Source organism: Lutzomyia longipalpis, chromosome 3 (assembly GCF_024334085.1).
Source record: "Lutzomyia longipalpis isolate SR_M1_2022 chromosome 3, ASM2433408v1".
Classification (NCBI taxonomy): Eukaryota; Metazoa; Arthropoda; class Insecta; order Diptera; family Psychodidae; genus Lutzomyia; species Lutzomyia longipalpis.
In genome coordinates this window covers 25207264-25228831 of record NC_074709.1, presented here as the reverse complement: position 1 = coordinate 25228831, position 21568 = coordinate 25207264, and the positions used below count along the sequence as shown (strand labels likewise).

The following is a 21568-nucleotide window of genomic DNA, read 5'->3' as shown; positions in this document are numbered from 1 at the left end:
GCTATCTAATTTTGAGGCTTTATCTTTTGAAGAAAAAAAAAACTCTCGATGGATTTATATTGATTTATTGGAACAGCCAACTTGAATATTTTTCTCATATCAATTTATGAAGGAAAAGTCTGTAACTGCTGTCACTGAAATACCCTTTAAAGTTTTTTTCTTATCTGCGATTCTTCGCATTTTTCCTCTACTTAAGCAATTTACCCGAAGCACATAAAGCGTTGAAATGAATTTAAGAAAAGTTTTGAAAGAACTTTTTGGCTTCTGCTGTGAATGCAATTTTCTAAAAATTTTATTTCTTCAATAAAGAAATTTTTATATGTTTCCCCATCCCCGTTCATTTTTCAGGACACATAATCACTTGGCTGTCTTCGTGCAGGCCATAAAAATGGATTTTGGCATTAAGGTGGAATTTTCTCAAGAGGAAAACCCACAGAATATTTGTACGGTACTCCGTAGTCTTGTGGATGAGATAAATTGCAAGAGGCAAGTGCTGCAAATGCTTCCGGAATGTCCGGGTAATAAATTACGGTGCAGGAAATCCTTCGAGGAGGTCCTGTGTTGCGAATTGAAGACAAACTACGCTTTCCACCAACTCTCAGGCAAGTAATGACGCAGATTTTTCCAAAGATTTGTATTTAAATAGAAAATAGAAAAAAAGTATTTAATAAAGATAAAAAAAATATTTTCGCGCGGAAAAGAGTTCAATGAGTTTGAATTGTGTCTCTGCTATTTGTGGAATTTTTGTGGATTGTGGAAGGAAGAATGCAGGTAATCTTTAGCTGCTTCTGGTTCTTGTGATTCTTAAATATGATTTTTTGGCAAATAATCTAGACTTGACTGATTGAGAGATTTCCAGTCAACTAACTAGCAAAACAAGTAGTTCTAACTAAGATTTTTTGGAAGAAAAATCTAGTCCTAATTGGAAATCTGATTCTAATTTTTGTAAAAAAAAATAGTTCTGATTAAAAATCTAATTTTGGCTAAGAATTCTGTCAAATAAGTTAATACAGATTTAGGCATCTAAAAAATAAACTAAGAATCTATTCTTTGTTGAGATTTCTAGCAAAAAGCTGATCCTGAATTAGATTTATGGTAAAAAAAATCTAATTCTAAATCCGGAAAAGAATCTACAATTTGTAGAGGGGCGACCGTGGGTGATGAATTGCACTGTAAGTCAAAATTTTAGTAAACTGCTACTAAAGTCTAAAAAACGGATTTTCGGTCTTATTCTCGGATAATTAGATTTTATTCCCGGCCAACGTTTCGGACTGTTTGAGTCCTTCCTCAGGGCAAGTAATAGACAAATTTAACCACGTTAAGAAATAACAAAAAATTCACTACATCCACAACACAATCCTCCTTATCTTGTCTCATTGGTGGCCAATCTGTACTCCAATCTGTAAAAGAATCTAGTTTTAACTAAGCTTCTTGCAAAACAAGTAGTTCTGAGAGTTCTGACTAAGATTTTCTGAATAAAAATCTAGTCCTGATTGAAAATTTGATTCAGGTTGCTAGAAAAAAAATTCTGATAAAATTGTTTTCTGAAAATTCTGTCAAAGAAATTACTGCAAAGTGAGATATCTAGAAAATAAACTAAGAATCTATTCTTCCTCGATGTTTCCAGCAAAGATTTGATTCTGAAAAGAATCTAGTTTTAACTGAGCTTCTTGTAAAACCTGTAAAACAAATTAAATCCTGACTGTCCTTACAATAAATAGAGCCTGAACTGAGATTTCTAGCAAATAGTTTTGTTCTGACAACGATTTCTAGTTCTAATCAATGTTTTTGATCACTTTTGACTGAAATTCATAAAGAGGAATTTAGACCGGACTATAAATCTAGGTTAGAAGTTTAGTTTTGATTTTCAAAACCCGAACTGAGAATCCTTGATTATAAAGTAAGTAAATTAATTTCTCTTTTAATCAGTTCTAATTAAATTAGATCTAAGGCCTAGTTGTTGTTGGTCAGGTAATTTCTGACATTTCTGTTCAACTAAGAATCTAGATATTTACGTAAGTCAGGTCTTATACATTTCAAGAAGGATATCAGCTTTATTTCTGGATTTTATTGGCACGAAAAGGGCACTTTTCATACTCAAACAAAAATTAAATATTTAATCAACGGATATTTATTTCTGGGTTGATTGCAATAGCTGAGAGTTTTTGTCAACGACTTCGTGTCAAGCTTACACTGTAAGAAATAGAAGAGTAAAATTATTCTTTATTATATGAAATACTTTTTAATCCGTTTAATTTTCATTTAACAATAAAAATTTTATTAAATATCAGAATTTACTTATTTCTTAAAAAGAGGAATTTCCCTTTCAAATATCTCAAGGGAAAACAAGAGTGTAAAAACGTCCATTTCAGGTAGTCTTAAAGAAGCCTTTTAGTGATTACTTGACAAAGGTCAGAGAAGCCGATAACAGAGCGAGGTGGTGTCAGTCACATGGAGATTTCGGTTGAAACCGGGAGGTTGTTTTGGTGAAATTTTGTGCTTATTTTTGTTTAATTTCCAAAATGTATTCCGCGGAAGATAACGCACGTATTGAATTGATAAAGAAGCACATCGGAGAGTATCCGGATTTTCCCAAAAAGGGTATCATTTTCAAGTGAGTAGATTTGGATTATCTCCTCCAAAAATTCATGAGAATGTTTCTCATTAAAAATAATTTCTTTTCTAGAGACGTTTTTACTGCTCTGTCTTCCGGAGAAGTCTGCAGGGCTGTTAAAGAGCTCTTCTTGTCCTACATTAAATCCTCATGCCCAGACATTGATGCTGTGGTGGGTTTGGATGCCAGGGGGTTCCTCTTCTCGCTCCTGATTGCTTCAGAACTCTCCATTGGCTGTGTCCCAATACGGAAGAAGGGAAAACTTCCCGGAGAAACGTATTCTGTGGAGTATCAGCTGGAGTACGGAGTGGATGTGTTCCAGTTGCAGAAGAGTGCCCTCAAACCCGGGCAGAAGGTTCTCATTGTGGATGATTTAATAGCAACCGGAGGGACTCTCGAGGCGGCAACGAAACTCATTGAGAAATCAGGAGCTGTGGTCGTTGAGTGTTTAGCCATAATGGAGCTGACTCCCCTAAAGGGACGAGACAAGCTCAAAAACTACAAAGTACATTCCTTCATTCAGTATGACGAAGATTGAGGAGGTTGCATCGGTTGCAATGGTTGCAACGGCTGCATGTAGGATGTGTCTCGAACTTTACATTCCCGAAAAATTTCTTAAGAAGCTTAAGAAGAATTTTTTTTGTTAAATAGATTAATTTACATAAATGTTTTTATCAATTTTGAAGGAATAAAGAATTTTTTAAAGATTCTTTCAATTTCTTTTATTTTTTGTTTGTTCGTTTGTCTCTGAAAGTTAGTTAAAAGCGCTAAGACGGCCGAGGACGCATTAAAATGAAACAAAAACATTAAGATGATGAAATGTTTTTTTTTCATTCAAGAAAACTTGTAAAAAAATCTTATTTTACGAAGAAAGTTCTTTAGAAAGAAAGTTCTTTCTATTTATTCTGTATAAAACGTATTCTGTATTTAGAACGTCTCGTATTATATATTATAGCGAAGACACATTTTGTGCTATAATAGCTAAAATAATCTGATAATTTTTATTATAAATAATAGGAAAAAAGGCCGTAATAAAATCTTTCCCATTTTATAGATGAAAACAATACGTGAAGTTTAATTTTCAAAATTCTTTAAGAACCTTAAGAACTAATAAACAAATGAAATTATCGTATGGTAGTTGTCTAATCTAGACGGGCTGAACTATCATGAATAGAAATATTCTGACAAAGGACGAAATTTTCGCAAAAATACCTCTTAATCGAAGATTTAAAAGATTTTCCACCGAAATAATCTTAAAATTAAAAAGAATATATCTCGTTAAAAAAATTTAATTTGATCAAACAGCCAAGACACTTTTTGTGCTATAAAACAATTAATTTTTTAAAGCTAATTAAATAGAAAGAAAATACCAATGAAAATACAGGAAAATGTTTAAATCAAAATTATAGAGTTTTTTTTTATTATCTCTTCAATATTTAATAAACAAGTCAAATGGTTTTATAGTATGTGTCTAGTCTAGACGGGCTATACTACCACGAATAGAAATATTTCGTCAAAGGACCAAATTTTCACAAAATGCTCGTTGTAAAAAAAAAATATTTATTTGGGTCACACAGTCAAGACAATTTTTGTGCTATAAAAATTAATTTAAACTTAAAAAAATAGAAAATACAGAAAAAACTTGTTTAAATCGAAATAAACTACCTATATTGTATAAAGTTTCTTTTCATTATCGCTAAAAGATTTAATCTCTTCAAAAATTAATAAACAAGCCAAATGGTTTTATGGTATGTGTCTAGGCTAATATAAAAGACTTTTTTCCAGAATACAAAATCTTCTAAATAAATTTATTTTCTTCACAGAATTGAGATAATTTTTTATTCTCATTTTTGAATGCTTCTGGGGGCACAGTTGCCAAGCCCTGACCACGGAGATCGATCATGTGCGCCAAGAGAGGCGAATGAGGCACGAATGCAATCGTGGTGGAATTCTCGGGCACACCGTGTGGACACCACACTGGAGTCTTGAGATCTTGAGAAAAGGGGGCCTCATGGGTGTGTGTGTGCGCACAAGACAATGTGAAAGACCCGCCAGGTAAGTTGGAAATGCCATCATCGTGCGCGCCTTCAGTTGTGCGCCACATAATGCTGAGTTAAGTTGGCCAGGTCGTCGTCGGTGTATGATTCTTGTTGTGCCACAAATTAAAACTTCCTTCCCGGTTGTGCTCCCCAAGAAAGTTTGCTCGCAGAAGAAATTTTCTCTGCTGCTGCTCATTGTGAGTGAATTCTTGTGTGCAGATTAAAGAAGGAAGTGTCCCGGTGATGATCTCATAGTGTGCAGTTCCGGGTTAGTTGTGTTTTGTGTTGTTGATGGGATCTCTCCTCCATGGAGGAATTATTGGAGAAGACATTCCATCGTAACGGGTTTTTGGGGTATTTCGATCTCTCTCTCTGTGCTCTCTTCCCGCATTTCAACACCTGGGCATTACTACCTATGCTAAGAAGTAGAAAAAAAGGAACCTAAAAATCCATTGTAGTTCTTTTAGCATTCATTTCTTAAATATTTTTTTAATGCCTCTCTCTTTGGGTGGCTACTTTTTTTTCTTCTCGAGGTGTGCTGTTTCTCTGTTTTTTTTTTTCTTGAACCAAATATGTGGCTGCGAATTAAATAAATCCATACACTTTGTTTCTTTCTCTCCTACCTCACTCATTGGATACTTCTTGGGAGCTGCTATGAGGTATATAAAAGAGTGCGGTGTGGAATACAATAGTGGTTGAAGATTGCGCCACTTGTGGGAAGGCGCAAGAAAGAAAAAAAAATGTGTGAAGTGCAAATTTAATGGGAGATTCTTGTGCCAGTGCAAAATATATAAAACTGTTGTATTTTTCACGCGAGATGTTGCAATAATGACCCAAAAAAAAAGAACGAGCATTGTCTCAATTAACAACACACCCGAAGATGCTGCCAAGACAAATTGAAAAAAGAATCTTCTTCTTGTATTTTTGTTGTACACCTGAGTGAAGATTTTTCTCACACAAGCAGAACAAATTGTAAAGTCTTTCAGCTCTTTTTTTGCTTTTTTGCCTTTCTAAGACCTCTCTTGTGTGGATACTTTCAATGAATTGAAACGTCTTCCAGCACATGAGGTGTATGCTTGTGTGTGAGCCTCACACTCAAAATGCCATCCATATGCCCCCCAAAAGATCAAAATTAAACGTCATTCAGTTCATTTGAATTGCCAATAAGGCCAAGAGCTCGTAAGAAAGTTTATGTGATCTCAATGTAATGCAAACCACAAACTTTGAGCTTCTTCACATTTTATGATCAATTTTTTTCTGCGTGATATTTTACAAGAAAATCAATTTTGCAAAATTTGAAAGTAATAAAAAATTCTGATCAAGGCTTTTTGTGGAAAATCTGCTCTGATTTCCTGAAGAGATTATCTCAAAGAAGTCCAAAATGTCACGCAGATGAGCTCTGAAGCTCCGCAGAAATGATTGCAGATAAATTAATTCGTTGAATTAATTAAAAATGTGGTTTGAAATTGATGAAACTGAGAGAAGTGTTGCAATTACAGTGATGTTTCGGTTTATAAATGGTTAGAGTTGTGGATGATTCACATAATGAACGAAACAAAACGGCAATGAGTGGAATATTTTTAGCAAAAAGAATATGAAGGAAATATTAATTGAGCTCTATGGATATGAGGTTCGCGGCCGTAAAATACTAAAACAAAAAAAAAATGAAATATTAATTCGTCAAAAAATGAGGCTAATTTGCATTCAATTTGGCAACTATCCTCAAAGAAAGAACAACCAAAAATAAGTAAATAAATAAAAAGGATATTTTGAAGCAACCGTAATCCTGTTTGGGCCAGAAGTTTGGTAATGTAAAAAAAAACACAGAATTATAAAAATTGGATTTGTCATCAGTTTGAACTAAATTAGGTTAGAATTTATTAAAAAAAATCTAATAGTTACAAAATAAATCAATTCAGAAATAGAAATATTTGAAATTCATTCAAAAACTATTTTTAGAAAGCCATAGAAACTAAATAAAGAGATTGGAAACCAAAAAAATAGGTTAGTTACGACTTCTCTCTATTTGGTTCAATTTAGAATATTCTTTTTATTCATTAAAGAATTAATTTTATTCCAATATAAGAATCTCTAAGCTGAATATCCTGTTTTTATCTGATTTTGATACATTTTCGTTCTGCATATCAGATTAATCATATCGCATCCGCATGAAACATAGAAACAGTGAAACATGTGATCATTTTATCGCGATATTTATCCTGTAAATGCTCTCAAAGGCCATTTCGGAGTCAAAACGTCTTTGGTTTTTTCATTGTAATCTTAACGTATTTCAAACTTGGAAAAATAATTAAATTCGTTTAAAATCAAGAAAATAAAATGTTTCACGTTTGGGTCAGCGTATGATCCAATAGATACGAAAGGGTTAAATTCCTTTTAAATATTTCCAAAATAATTTTAAAAATGCGTAGTAATGATTTGAAAAACAAATTGTTAGTAATAATGTAAATACGATCAAAATTTAAATCTTTCCGTTTCTTCTTTGTCCGATTTTGATAAATTTTTCTTGAATATTTACATTTGAATTCTTTTTAAGTAGGTACCTATACTATCAGAATCTGGATTTGAATCCATTAGAGTGAAAAATTCTTAGTCGATTTCTTGAAAGAGATAAAAGATCTTAATTCATTTTCTATTCGATTTTGATGACATATCCAAACGAAGTTTACAATGAAATTCCCTTCAAAATTAGGAGTTTACGAAAATTTTCGTTTTCATAAGAAATCTTTGATAATGTTAAAACTTGCCTTAAATCGTGGAAAAATATATTGATTTCTTCGTTAGATTTTGAAGAAAAATTCTCTTAACAATTTTAGGAATTTTATTTAAAAAATTTACGTTCTAATAATGATTTTTTCGTTCTAAAGTCATCTACTTTAGGTTAAATAAGAAAATTCAGGAGGAAAATGTACTAAAATATAGTTAATACTACCTCCAATATTTGTTTCAAAACTCTAGCAAATTTTTGCAAAAACTTTTCAACCTTTTACAAAACATTTATTTGTTGGGAATCCAAAATTACAAAAATTTCCAAAATTTCCATTCATTCACATTTTATCAAGTTCTTGATCTGTTTATAAAATACTTTGAAAGAATTCTAAATAGTTGTAAGAATAAGACCAATTTTAATCATGAGAGAGCAACATTCAGCTCAGCTCTACGTATTCAACACACCAAACAAGCCACTTATTTAACAAAAAATCTATAAAATTATCCACATAAAACGTTTCATTCCCTTCTTCTTTAATTTTCTACACAAATTCCTCCCATTTCCCTTTTGAGAGCGCAAGAGGAGAATCTTTCTCAACTAACAAGACGTCTCGTGTAATAAGATGGTTCTCTTTCTTCCAATTCCCTCAACAACTACTTTGGTCTGTTGTTGTAGCAGCACCAGCAGCAACAGCAGCTAAGATAAGATCTCTCCGTGGCCGCTGATGACGCAAGGCGGATACTGAACTCTTGTGTGGATTCTCTTGTGCAGCACCTCATTTTATCGCAGAATTTGTGTGTTTCACCCAAAGTGCAGTGCATAGTGCCCCTCGAGGATTGAATGAGAAATACCTTTGCTGCCAAGTGCCAAAGTGTGGTTGTGAGAAGTGTGCGCGATGGGTACGAAAATTGAATATGTGGACAGCAGTCATATGTATGCAACGAACTACATCAGGAATTCTAAGGCAATTGCTGTTCTCTGGGCCATTTTCACCATTTGCTACGCCATCATCAGTGTTGTGGCTTTTGTCACGCCAGGTGAGTGAATTCTTGCGAGATTTTTTTGACCAATAAAAGAGAAATTTTCCATGCAATTTGCTTCTTCTACAACTTTTGCGCCAGTCAAGAGCGGAGAATTATGTGCTTCAGAAAATCCCTTTGCGGACTCTCCCTCACTTTCTTGTTTTATTTGTTTTCTTATATGTGGCGTTTGTTGACTTTTTGAGGAGGAGGAGTGCATCGAAGAGAGACTTTCACAAAATCTCTTCTTGTAAATCAATGTGCGCGACTTTGTGAATTTAGCCATGTCAAAGTGGAGAAATTTGTAATAATTTCAGGCCTTATTTTCCATCATCAATGCATTTTTCTTCCGCAGAATGGGTCGGAGATCTCGATGGAGACAATTCGGGGCGTCTGGGTTTGTGGCAAGTCTGCACGAAGGATGATGTGACGGAGAATTGCCAAGGACATCTGGATGATGTGATGTCTCTGCCATCGTTAGCCTTTCAGGTAGATTCTTTTTATTTATTTATATTGATTAACATTCTCTGTATGTACACGAAAAGCCATTAAAGTGCATTCCTTTTTCGCATAAAATATACAATTTTTTTTATTTCAATACAATGTTGCAGCTCATTGCAACCACTGAGGGTTGCTATAAAAGTTTTAACTCATCAAAGGAGGAATTATTTGATTTTTCCTTTAAATTACATCAGAGTTGAGGAAGTAATAAATTCGGGAATAAATTAGAAAGACTGGAAAAGAGTTAATTAAACGAATATTTGATGAAATAAGAATTAATCACTTCATTGAACACGTATTGGAAGAAAACTAATACATATGAGGTTTTTAATTAACTTTAATGTCTTGGAAATGTTTTAATTAATTTTTTTGATGTCTTAAATGATGTCCGGCTCTGAAAAATGCGTAAAGAATAAAGGAAAAAGCTTCAGCCTTAGAAGAATTTATTTAATAGTGTGGTAGACAGTTTGATTTTGAACATTGGGGTCGATCCTGAAAAAAGTTTCCTTAAATTTGTCAATTATTAAGTTGTTTTTGGTAAATTAGTAATGAGAATTATAAGATTTGAAAGTATGTACTAAAAGATTAGTACTTTTAGATCACATAGCCGAGACACATTTAACGCAATATAGTAGATTTTTCACTTAAATTATTTTTAATTTTGATGATAAAATTGAATATTTCAGAGGGAAAATTTTAGAGATTTAAAAAAAGCTAAGAAAACATATGAAAAAGAGAGTTTTATTCTACTTAATTTTTAATCTAGTTTTTTTCTTGTTATATTTTAAAAATTTCTGATTGTTTAACTCATTAAGAACCAGTAGAAAATTAATTTATTACGTGGCATGTAATAAATTTAAATTATCAATATGGTAGAATAAGCTAACCCGGCTGGTCTATAGGCGATTTTTAAAGGAGAATCATGCAAAAAATTCTGTATCTACTAAATAATCTGAAGCAAATGCTCAGAATGTGAAACATACTAAACTAATTTCGTAAACAAGCATAGATCAAGGCGTGTAAGATGGTTGTAGGATAACGTAGGCCTAAGTTGAACAGTGTGACTGATTAAAATTACGTCCATTCGTTTAAAATGAATAAGTCTCGTTTGGGTTGAATTTAGAACTTTTATTCTTAAATTTAGTACCTTTTAGACTTGAATAAATTGGTTTTTAGGTCTAAAAACTGAACAACTTTTACTTTCGTTTTGATTTTGGATCCAATTAAATACTATTTGGGCTTGAATTTAACACTTTTTCAGCTTGAATTTAATACCTTTTTAGACTTGAATTTAGTACTTTTTATGACTTGAATTTAGTATTTTTCATTGCGATCCAGCCGGGTAGATTTTTACAAAGATACTTACATTTATTACACATAGCGTAGAAAAATATTTCCAGTGTATTTTATCGGTTTTCAACGTATTAAAGCTCTCAATTTAAAACAAATAAATTAATTTATCACAAATTATATTAAAATAAAATGTCTTCATTACATTTTACAAGCAGTTTCACTGAAATTTTCTCCTTAATTTTGATAAAATAAAATAAACTGTGGGAGATTTTTGGTTGAAATTTCTTTTTCGTTGTGTCCATCTTTATTCAGAACAACCCATTAAATTCAACAAAAAACCTTGTTTTCTTTTTCTTTTTTAAACTCAAATGAAGGATTTTATTATTCGATCTCTTTTTGTTGTGTATTAATTTACAGTCGTGCTCTCGTGGTAGGACCGTCGTCAAAATGACTTCTCCGCGGTAAAACGGCTTCAGAATGAAGTATTTTGCCTTCGCAGTGGGACAATTAGTACTATTGGAAAGGTAGGATACTAATTGTCCCACTGCGAAGGCAAAATTCCTCATTCTGAAGCCGTTTTGCCGCGGAGAAGTCATTTCGACGACTGTCCTACCACGAGAGCACGACTGTACTCGCACAACATGCTTCAATATTAAGTGTGAGACAATGGAAATTTTTATCGTTTTCTCCGGACAACAACAATGTTTAAATAAAAATATAAAAATAGTAAAAGGAATTGCTTAAATGGACGGTTTTTTCGGGGTATTCGCGAAGGTATTTCTACACATTGAGAAACTTCATAAAAGAGCAAAAAAAAAAACTTTCATTGTCTGTGCGAGTGCGAAAATAAACGAAGTATTAATTAAAATTGTTAAATGTAAGAAATTCATCATTTTAGTGCAGTCTTCCTGTGTGTGACAATGTTGTTGATCATTAGCTGCGAGCCATGCGTTCTCTCTCTCAACTTTGCTGCCATTCTTGTGGCTGAAGTTTCATTGAGGGGAGAGTTAATTTTTTTCTGCAAAGCATGTGGCAGCTTTTACTTACACAACACACCAAGCTGAGAGTAATTTTCTGCCTCAATTTTCGTTGTGTCCAGGAAATTCAAGCTTAGGTGCACAAAGCCCAAAAATTGATGTAAAGTCACTCAGTAATTTTTTTTCTATACTTCTTAAATCGTGAGACTTTGTGATACGAATTGATTTTCTCGCAAGTTTAGCGGCTGAGTTTGTCTGGCTGAGAAATCTTCTGAACTAGTTCATTGGCTCAATCAATTTGTCCACTACCTGTATAGATTTCTTTCTTACCTGCGGTGTGATGCAATCTTCTATAATGAAATGATTTTAACCATCAGGTAGCAACGATCTTTGTTGGACTCTCCGTGGTGACCTCATTGCTGACCATTTGTTCACTCATCCTCATGTTCTTCATGCGCTCCACAACAGTTTTTCACATTTGCGGTTGGATGCAAATGCTATCAGGTGAGTTTTTCTTCTTTTTACTTCTCGTTTTTTTTGCATAAAAACCTTAAGCATTTATTTATGCTAATTTAGCGCATAATACAAAAACATAAATCATCTATTCTTGATTTCAAAAGAAAATGGAGGAATTTCTCTGACTGAGATACAAAGAGTTTAATGAAAAATTGAACGGAGAATAATGAATTATTCCTTCTAATGAAACTAATGAAATATTCAATGCATTCAAAACCAAAAAAAAATGTCGCAAAAAACCTTTTAAAATATCCATTTCATCTGATTTTATTTTGCATTAATTTTTGTGATCAAAATGAGAGGGAAAGTGAAAAGTTCGCAGTTTTTTTCCTCCTTCAAAATATTTATCTGAAAACGAGAAAGAAATTCGATTTCAATATCAATTAATTCCACGTCTATTAGCATGAAAAAGAGATAAAGATATTCACACGAAATACAGACTTTTCACTCCCAAAAATCGATTGGATATTTTGTCGAAGGTCTCTGTTGCAGCTCATTTTGATAAGAAATCGCGTGGTTGCACCATTTAGTTATATAGAGCTGTAACAGAGCTAATAATTTCCATAAATTATTAACATTTTACAACGTGGCACAATGTGTTTGAATTGACGACAAAAGTCCGTAAATTGTCGCACGTTTTATTGGTTTAGTCGATAAATTTTATTATTTCTTATTTATTTCTAACACGTGTTTTGAAATTAAGAGTAGTTTTAGGAGTTTTTCTACAATTTTTTAAAGATTTGTATATAGTTTAAAAAATTCTTTTAGAATTTAGAAAGAATGTTATGCGCGATATAAGAGCTGTAAAATTTAAAGTTTTCCAAATAAAATCTTTGACTTATTTTTTGGGAAATTCTAATTTTTTCATTTGAAAGAAAAAAACCTTCGAGAAATGCATTTTAAAACCAACTAAATGTTGAAGCTTTTTATAGAATCCTGAAAATATAGATATTAGAAATAATTCAGTAGGTTGGGGCTTTTGCTCATAAATTGTGCATTACGTCCTTTCTCGCATTTTGAACATATTCTTGATCTTTATTCAATTGATATTAAATGTTTCAAATTAAGTTAATTAAATAGTTCAGGGGTAAGTTTAAAGAATTAAAGAAACAAAACGATTTTAAATCTACCTTGAAGAATTAAAAGAAATAAAAGAAGATTTAAAAAAAAATTGAAAAATAAATAAAAATTCATTCGGTTCTGAATTTTTTTATTTTTAGAAATAAGAAAAACGATGAAGAATTCATAAAAATTTTGTATTCAGCGAATAGACTTTTGCGTCTGTTGCTGTCTTACTAAACTATCTAAGAAAATGGCGGAAAAGTTAGTTCTCAACCCTTTCTAAATTACATCTGCAAGTTAAGTAATGAATAGAATTAGATTACTTAACCCTTTTATGTCTAAATAAAGGACAAATTCTCATTATTTTTCTTCCTTTGTCTTATTTAAAATCTTTCTATTAACTTAACTGTCGTGAAAGGGTTAAAAACCTCTCATTTATTACAGCAAAAAAACCTTGAAGAACTAAATGAACATATTTTCTACATATCAATTCAATTGTGTGTTCATTTTAGCATTTTAGCCATGTCATGCATTTTATAAAAATAATATATAAGTAATTGCCCCCAGTTAAAACGGAACTCGGAGTTTTCATAACAAAACACCTCATTTTCGTGGCCCTTCATTTTATTTTTTGTTGTAAAAAAAAGACGCATTGCCGTGATGAGGCATTGCGAAATAATCCACATGCTGATGGTCTCAAGTCAGGCTTTAAGTCTTCCTGAAGAGACGGGCAAATTGCAGAAAAAAATCGAATTAATCAATAAATCGTTTTCGTGGCATCGAAAATTGTTTCTTTTTTCGTGAATTAATTATCTCATCTCTCCGTGAAGGATTTTCTTTCTTTTTTGCTGCTTTTGGCGCGTGAGAAATGCCAGCAAAAGTTACGTAAAAGACTTTTTTTTCTAATTCCTCGCGCGATTTTTCAAAATCAACGGGCAACACTTTTGGGTGCAATTTAGCGTGCATTTTGTGGACAATTTTCCTTTTTTTCTGTTAAATCGAAAGTCTTTCATCCATGCAAGTCATCAGGGAAATTATTATCATTATTATACTTTAGTCGATATTTTTATTTTATTATGATGCCTCTATTTACTCTCTGCTCGCCTTGCCAATGACTCCAAAAGAGAAATATTGTTGTACAAAAGAGTGAAGTTGTGGTTACGGTCTGGGGAGTTGGAAATGAAAAATCCAACAATAATTATGGGAGAGTCTTTCGTAATTTTTATCTCTCAACTTTGCAGAAAAAATGTAATTTTCTTGTATCGCATCGATGCAGATTCTTTGGGGAAATTTTTCTTCTTTCTCCATTAAACACAAATTGAGAGACGCCGTAAGGAGAAAAAAAATTAACTATAAATTCACTTTCGGTGCTTTATTTCCTTCGTTTATGCATAAATTTTTCATTTTTGGCTATGACCACATACGGAGTCTTAGGGGAGAATGGGGCTAGGTTTTCTTTTAAAAGGTGATGATAAAATTTAGAGTGATTAAATAAGTTGTTTGTAATACTTGATTTTATGTAAAATGAGAGGAAAAATGTATGAAATATTCATGGATAGACAAAAGACGAGAAATCAATTAAAAATAATATTTAAAAGAATTATGATAAAGTATTTTTTAAATTAAAAAGTCAATCATAACGCGTCCAGTTATAAGAGTTGGTATACCACAACGCGGATGGGTCAGTCTATGCGTTGTAATTTAATTTTTAAGTAGTATTAGTAGGCAAAGGTGATTTTTTATATGAAATTCATCAATTCGAAAGACAAAAATGGTTATATCTCAAGTTCTATTGCACATACAGAAATTTCTTGACTAGTTATGGAAAGCTATTGAAATAAGCTATAATCTGACATATATTTCGATACATTTCAAGGTCACCTCCAGAACATAAAATGGCGGATTTTTGTTCTACTAAAACAGTTTTTTGCAGTTTTCGTCCTCAAGGAATGGTTCTAGAGGTTTCTGATGTTCCGGATAGTTATAGAGTTTTGCAAAACCTTTAATTTGATACCAAATTGAGCAAAATCGGATAAGCCGTTCAGGAGATATGGCTCTTAGAACTTTACAAATTCAAGTATTTTTTAAATGGCTATATCTTCTAAACGGCGACATAGAATTTCTTCATTTTCGGACTGGTGAAAGATATTGAGTCAGGCTACAACATATCAAAATTTAAATGAAATCTATAACAGATGTTCGGAGATATTGCCCCTTAAATTTAGGCAATTTTTGTTTTTGTTTTTAGCGCCTCTTGCGGATGTTTTTGAAACTTGAAATGTTCCAGACAGTTGTAGGGCATCTCAATACCTTTCATTTGATACTAAGATGGTCAAAATCGGTCAAGCCGTTCTCGAGTTATATTGAAAAAACACTTTTTGCTTTAGGCCGCCATATTTGCTAAACCGCTTGACCGATTTTCAAGTATGAATTATTGATGAAAACGTCTTATTGAGTTCTACAACATACAAAAATTTCAGACCTGTAGCTGTAAGGGAACTGGTTGACAGTATTTCAAAATGGCGGATGGCGGCCATCTTGGATTTTGAAAATGCGAAAAAATGAAAATTTACACCCACATTTCTATAGAAAACTTCAAACTCGAAGGCTCTATCTGTTACCCTTTTTGAGTTATATTGCAAAATATATCGCACCGGCCGGCAGGCCGGCAGGCCGGCCGGATCAAAAATTTTCCACCACCAATTTTGGAATGTGGGTTGTCTGAAACGTGCTCATACCAAATTTGAGCCCGATCTGAGGTGGTCGGAAAATCCGACGATTACAATACTTGGTATGCCACGATTGTGGTATACCAACTAATTATAGACAGTAAATACCTACAAATATTTACTAAGAATCGTTTCTTTCTCGCTCTATACGCCACTTTTTAAGATTTCTTTTATTCTTAACGATTTTCTTTTTACAAATATTCAAAGACAGCACTTTGTGGGGCAACTTGACGCACCACCAAAAGAGTTAAACAAAAGTACATGAAATTCTCATGAAAATTAATTTTATTCGTTTTAAAGCATCAAATGCGGTCAGTTTTCCAATAAGTTTTTAAAATAGAAATATTTTCTCTTGATTTTAGAAATCTCAGCATTGGATTAAAATCTCAGTAATGTGCCCAACTTTGCCCCATTCTCACCTATTAAATAATTTTCATTCCATGGCGGCTATTATGCGCTGCTAATATGAGAAACATTCAAAAATGTTTGCGCGTAAAAGAAAAGTTTTTCCGTGTTTTTTTTTCGGTGGCAAAGCAATTTTTATTGCATATACTTCCGTGTTTTGCAAAGTGCAAATTTTCAGTGTTTTAATTTAGTTAAATTTCTGCATAAAGTACAAACTTACTCCACTTTTAATGGTGACCAATTACCCTCCTCTTCAACCGGCAGACAACTTGCTTTGCGCAACACTTTATGCGCGGAGCTCAAAGTCAATTATTGAGTCACATGGCGTTGACTTACTTTTTATCACAACGCGCCTCTCTTCCCCTGAGGTGTATGATTTTCTTACGTTAAAGAGGAACTTCTTTTAATTCTTTTTTTTTAAACGTGGTAAAGTAGAGTCTCAATCAGCACGTGATTTCCCGTGTGTCAACAGCAACGATCAAACGGCACGATGTTGTAATAACACAGACAACAACAACAACAAAACTATGCGAAAGAAGAAGTTGCGAATGCAGCAAAATAATAATTGTATGCTTTGATGGGAGAAAGAATGAATTGCCGCGAAAAAGTGGGTCATTATCGTTTTGTGCACAGCACACATACACTTAGAAGTAGAAGAAAAACCAGAAAGAAGATCTTTCCTGCCAACGAGTAAAAGATTTTCTTCTGCAAAATAAAACATCACGATTCATATCGCGTGTTCCAAATTTATTCTTCTCTTCTCAATTTTATTTACTGTGTCAATTAGAGCCCCATATTATGGGAGATTCTTTCTTGCACGATTGTCTTGAAGATGGCACACTGAAGAGGTACTGAAGATCGCACGAAGAAAGCCACTTTGGTGAAGTGCTCAAAAATGCAAATTTCACGACATTTTTTCACTTTCATGCGACCTCCTCTTGGCCTCCTCTTGGAATTCGCTCGTATTGGAGATTTTTTTTTTGTTTAAATGGATTTGAGCACTTGAAGCATGAAGTTACCTACTCTATTGACCATCACGCGCAGAGGAAATTATATTAAAAATGCAAAATAAATATTTAGTTGCAAAACACGTGGTTGTTAAATGCCAATAAGTAGCTGCTCATTACCTAATTATCTAATTTTACATTGTATAGGGAAGAGTGGGGCATATTCGACTGTTTTTTATTTTAAGAATTTTCATTGAATAAATCTTCGTTTAGAATGGGTTCAAAAACATAATTCTTAAAAGACAAATGAAGATGACTTCTGTACAAGAAAAAAAATCTTTTCTTCATATTAAAATTAGTCCGAGGATAACTAACCTAAACCTGTAAAAATTCCATTTATAATAGTTTTACTTTGTTTAGAATAGTTTTCTTTAAAAATTTTGATTGAAATATAGCGATTTTTCAAGATTGTTTAGTGCCGATATAGATGACTTAGGATAGTTTAGTACGTTTCTAGAGTACTATAAGCATATGCTGCATCAGCTCCAATGTGTTTAGTTTACCTTACAGTTTAAGCGAATATTTTTTGGATTTGAAAACGGACTACAATCTAATCCTATAAAAATTTTAAAATATACGGATATTCTTATGTTTTATACTTAAAGTGAAACAAGAAGCATATGCAGCTAATGTTTCAGAGTGAACACAAATATCGAGAAGGAATCAAGATTACAAGAAAATGATTGGCAGTTAAAAATATTGTTAAACATCGATTTTTTGAATAGATTTTTTCCATATGAAGCATATGCATAATAACGTGCAAAAAGCATAAGTATGTATGTTTAAAAGAGAATTAAAAAATTAAATTTTTTAAAAAATCATTTACGAAATATTTTTAAATAATTCTAATAATAAAATTTAAGCTAAGAAACCGAACAGAAAACCAAAACGACGCCATTTTTTTTATTCGATATTCCTCAATTTATTTAAACCCTTTTCCGTTAAATTAACCTTTTTTTTTGTAAAATCGGTTGTTCATTTCCACAACCACATGATGACCATTTCATGCCACAATATGCGTTCAAATGCAGACGCGATGACAAGAAAAGCGTCTTAAAGTGAATGGCGTGCGGCCATTGAGCGTGAATCTCATTGAAGTTCTCCGCGCACGGGATCTAATTGCAAATCTTCTTCTTCTTGCGTTTCTTGCAGCAATATGCATGATTATCGGCTGCCTGGCGTACCCCTTTGGATGGAATTCTGATGACTTCCGCAAGGTCTGTGGCCCTGAATCGAATCGCTTTGAGCCAGGACTCTGTGGCATTCGATGGGCCTACCCATTGGCCATCATTGGTTGCGTCGATGGGATCATCTTGGCGACACTTGCCTTCATCCTGGCCACGCGACACGTTCGCCTGCAACCTGAGCCCATGTACCAGAGTTCAATGTACAAAGGTACGTAAATAGCAGTTGAGGGGGGTTATTGTTTGCAAATATTCCCATGAGCTCCTCTCTTTTTGAACCACATAGCGCGCAAAGAAAGGGCATTTGAAATTCCCGCAATTCTGACATTCCTCGTAAATCCCACGGAGTTTTGTAGTGTTGTCTTGTTAAAGAATTTAAAGCGATTGTCGGTGAATATTATATAGGTATTTGCTGAGACTTTAGTGGAGTACATATTTTCTTTACCATTTATAGAAGTCTTTTGAATAGCTTTTGCTGGAGAATTTTGCAGAGAATTCTTAGGGAATCTTTTTACTTTCTTGACGGACATTTTAAATTTCTTTTAAATGAATTGAATTCTAACCTTTTAAGCACTTATTTCTTGATAATTCGTGGAAGAACTTCAAATATTTGAAGTTAAAAAAAAATAAAAATTGCTAAAAAGTATGAAATTTCGTTTAAAAAAAAACTTCTTTTTTTTACAAATATTTAAAAAAACAAAAGAATCAATGTTATATTTTGCACTGTTCCTGCGCTTGTAAATCTGTTCTGAATTCTTTGTCTCGGCTCTTGTTCTATCGCTGTTTATAAAATTGTTCTCAAATCAGTGCTTAGCTCGGTTTTTTCTCTCATAAACCGTTCTGAATATCGTGTCTCCGATCATGCTCTACCTAAAATTATAAAACTGTTCTTAATTACCTGTCTCAGCTCGCGTTTTACCTCTATTGTAAAGGTTTTAACGTTTTACTTTCTCTCTTGATAAAGTGTTCTCAATTACATATCTCAGCTCTCGTGTTTTACCTTCTTTTGTTAAACTGTTCCCAAGTTTGTGTCTCAGCTCACTCTCCAACCTCACTTATAAAACTGTTCCCAATTTCTTTCCTCATCACTTCACCTTCTTTCCTTGCTTGTGAAACTGTTCCTAAAATTGTATCTCGGCTTTGTAGGTGAAATTAACAACGCATATCTCACAGATGTCGCTAGTATTGCTGGTTCGAGGAAATCTCTCAATCTACAGCCTGTGTTGCTCGTGGCGCCACCACATCACATGGGCGGTGGTCAGCATGGTGACGATACCATCTCACAGTTCTCAAGTCGCACACCAAGTCGCTACAATCGACCCGAATTCCACAATTCAATGCATCAGTTCCAACTTTAGAGACACACATCCAGCGGAGACACACCGTGTGGAATGTTCCCATGGTTTGGAGCCATGGAGAAGTTTTGTAAAAAAATATATTTAATTTAATTTTTCAACTATTTTTTTTGTATCCTATAAAATAAATATAGCGCACAATTTTTATGAAAAAATGAAAGTTTTTTTTTGAAAAATTCAAAAATAGTTTTTAAGAAATTTTGTGGTACAAAAAATCCTTTTTGGGGGGGAGGAAAAGGGGTGAGAGATGTACAGAAAAAAATCAATGGACGTGAAATTGCCATCCTTTGCGCTCTTCGTGCATCCATTTGAAAGTCTTGAGAAGATGGGGGGGGGGCACCGCTTTGGAGGGCGATTGCGCGCAGCTCCCGTGGGGTGGGTTTATTTATTCGACGAAAGGCGTGACTTATTTTTGAGCAGGGGGAGCAGCCACCAGATGCGGTATGAGGGGAGAAAACTCCTTGTTGGCGTCTTCGCGCCTTATCGGGTGCGTCACTAAATAAATCATCGCCTAAATGGGGGTCACGAGAGGGGCCATTTTTGGCAGTCCAGCGCGTGGGTGGATTTGAGAACTCTCCGCGCGATCTTCGACATTCCCCGCCCGCCGGGGGAATCACATTAAATGTCGATTTAATGGTTGTGTGAGAAAGTCATTCTCCCAGGGAATATTGCCAACGAAAGTCTCTCTTACACCACTCAATGGGCTGCAAAATCAATTGAATTATGTAAGAATAAATGGCGTGTGGGGTTACTTGAGGAGATATTTAAGATTTATTGAACCATTTAAGGGAATTAAAAATATTTCTTTTTTATTATTATTTTATTGAATTTTGAAATTTGCGAAGAACTGAGTCAAAGGGGCATTTAGCTGGACCTCATTTGGGCACCATCTTTTGAGCTGAAAATTATTATTTTGGCCAGAAGATTATTGGCCAGAGAAAAATTCAATTTTTATCATGAAAAATTAAATAAATTTAAAATAGCAAAATGAGCAAAATGCATTTACGAAAGAAAATCAAGGAAAGCAGTATATGTATTCGTTTCTGTATGATAGAATCACTCACTCGAGGAAACTTTCAGGATAAGCGTAATTTAAAAAAAAAATCCAATATAAAAAGAATAAAAAAAAACAACATAAAGCGTTTTCATTTTTCATGACGTCACTACTGTGCTTTTTATGTCTTTCCTTGAATTTTTTTTAGTTTTTTTTAGGTTTTTCTTGCATTTACTAAATTTTTATCAATTTGATTGATAATGAAAAATAATTAATTTTCTCAGTTTCCAAATTTGCTCAAAAATAGATTTTAAGTTTCATATTTATACATTCTAAAATTACTTGATAATCCCAGTATCAAAAGTTTCCTAAATCTGTCTTTAAGTAGAGACCTAAATACCTTAAATTCAAAGCATTCCCTCTCCTTGTCTCTTACTCTCATTCTTCTAAAATCTCACAAAGAAATTAATCAATCGTAGCCCTTTTATTGATCCCAATTTTCCATCTCAGAGTGTGAAGAGAAAGAAGAAAGAACGCAGAAGAATCTGCTGAAAGATTTTACTGTCTGAGTGACCATCTGACGCGCAGATTTGATTATTCCAGCCTGTTTCCCGTCCATTCATCGGAAGAATAGCTCTCCTCCATGCCAGCTAAAACCCACGAGATGATTTTATTAATTTTTATCGCAAAATTATGCCAAAACTCCCTTCCTCCATCTCTTTCCTTCAAACCACCCCCAAAAAACTCTTTTGGGCGTCTCAAAGGGTGGTGGATGTTTCGTTATTTTTTTTTCTCCACCCCCCAAGAAAGGGATGGAAAGTTAGGGGTGGTGGAATGGGGGAGTAGTGAATGATGGGATTTTGATTAAATTGTGTCACCGACAGATGTTTTATTTATTGGACACTTTTCCGTTTCAAATAATTTCGTTTTTATTTTCTCCCTCCCCCCCAGTCCTCTTCCCTCAAGAAAAAGCGCTGAGAGAAGTTTTCCAAAAGTTCAGCCAAAGTGAAAAGTTGAAGGTTTTCAGAGCAAAGATCAAAAAATTCAGAAGAAGCAAAAAAAGGGGAGCAAAATAAATGAAAAATGCAATTAAACTCATTTTCGGAGTTGTTTTGAAGACAACACGCGGGGTCAATAATATTTGG

At 33.5% G+C, this 21568-nt stretch overlaps 4 protein-coding genes across 9 annotated transcripts in view; all 4 read left to right on the top strand.

Annotated features, from left to right (window-relative positions):
• LOC129792919 (uncharacterized) overlaps positions 1-703 on the top strand; it is a 39566-nt gene extending 38863 nt beyond the window's left edge. Inside the window, exon 7 of the mRNA XM_055832332.1 lies at positions 349-703. Coding sequence (XP_055688307.1) covers positions 349-610 — 262 coding nt within the window. The 3' untranslated portion in view covers positions 611-703. The remainder of the gene's footprint in view (positions 1-348) is intronic.
• Positions 1-21568, top strand: part of LOC129792945 (beta-1,3-galactosyltransferase 5) — a 1144668-nt gene that overhangs the window by 262267 nt on the left and 860833 nt on the right. The gene's annotated exons all lie outside the window — the stretch shown is intronic.
• On the top strand, positions 2433-3324 carry LOC129792990 (adenine phosphoribosyltransferase). The gene is made up of 2 exons (XM_055832500.1): positions 2433-2614; positions 2687-3324. Exons 1-2 carry the CDS (start codon positions 2523-2525, stop codon positions 3150-3152), a joined length of 558 nt encoding a protein of 185 aa, XP_055688475.1. The 5' UTR covers positions 2433-2522; the 3' UTR covers positions 3153-3324.
• Positions 4538-19584, top strand: LOC129792974 (LHFPL tetraspan subfamily member 3 protein). Of its 6 annotated transcripts, none has more exons than XM_055832477.1 (6): positions 4538-4669; positions 8060-8418; positions 8756-8889; positions 11549-11675; positions 18043-18285; positions 19221-19584. In XM_055832477.1, exons 2-6 carry the CDS (start codon positions 8277-8279, stop codon positions 19430-19432), a joined length of 858 nt encoding a protein of 285 aa, XP_055688452.1. In that variant the 5' UTR covers positions 4538-4669; positions 8060-8276; the 3' UTR covers positions 19433-19584. The 6 variants fall into 6 exon arrangements, with proteins under 6 accessions (XP_055688452.1, XP_055688451.1, XP_055688454.1 ...); XM_055832476.1 differs by having other exon boundaries at positions 8057-8418; XM_055832479.1 differs by lacking the exon at positions 4538-4669 and adding an exon at positions 4699-4921 and having other exon boundaries at positions 8057-8418; positions 19248-19584.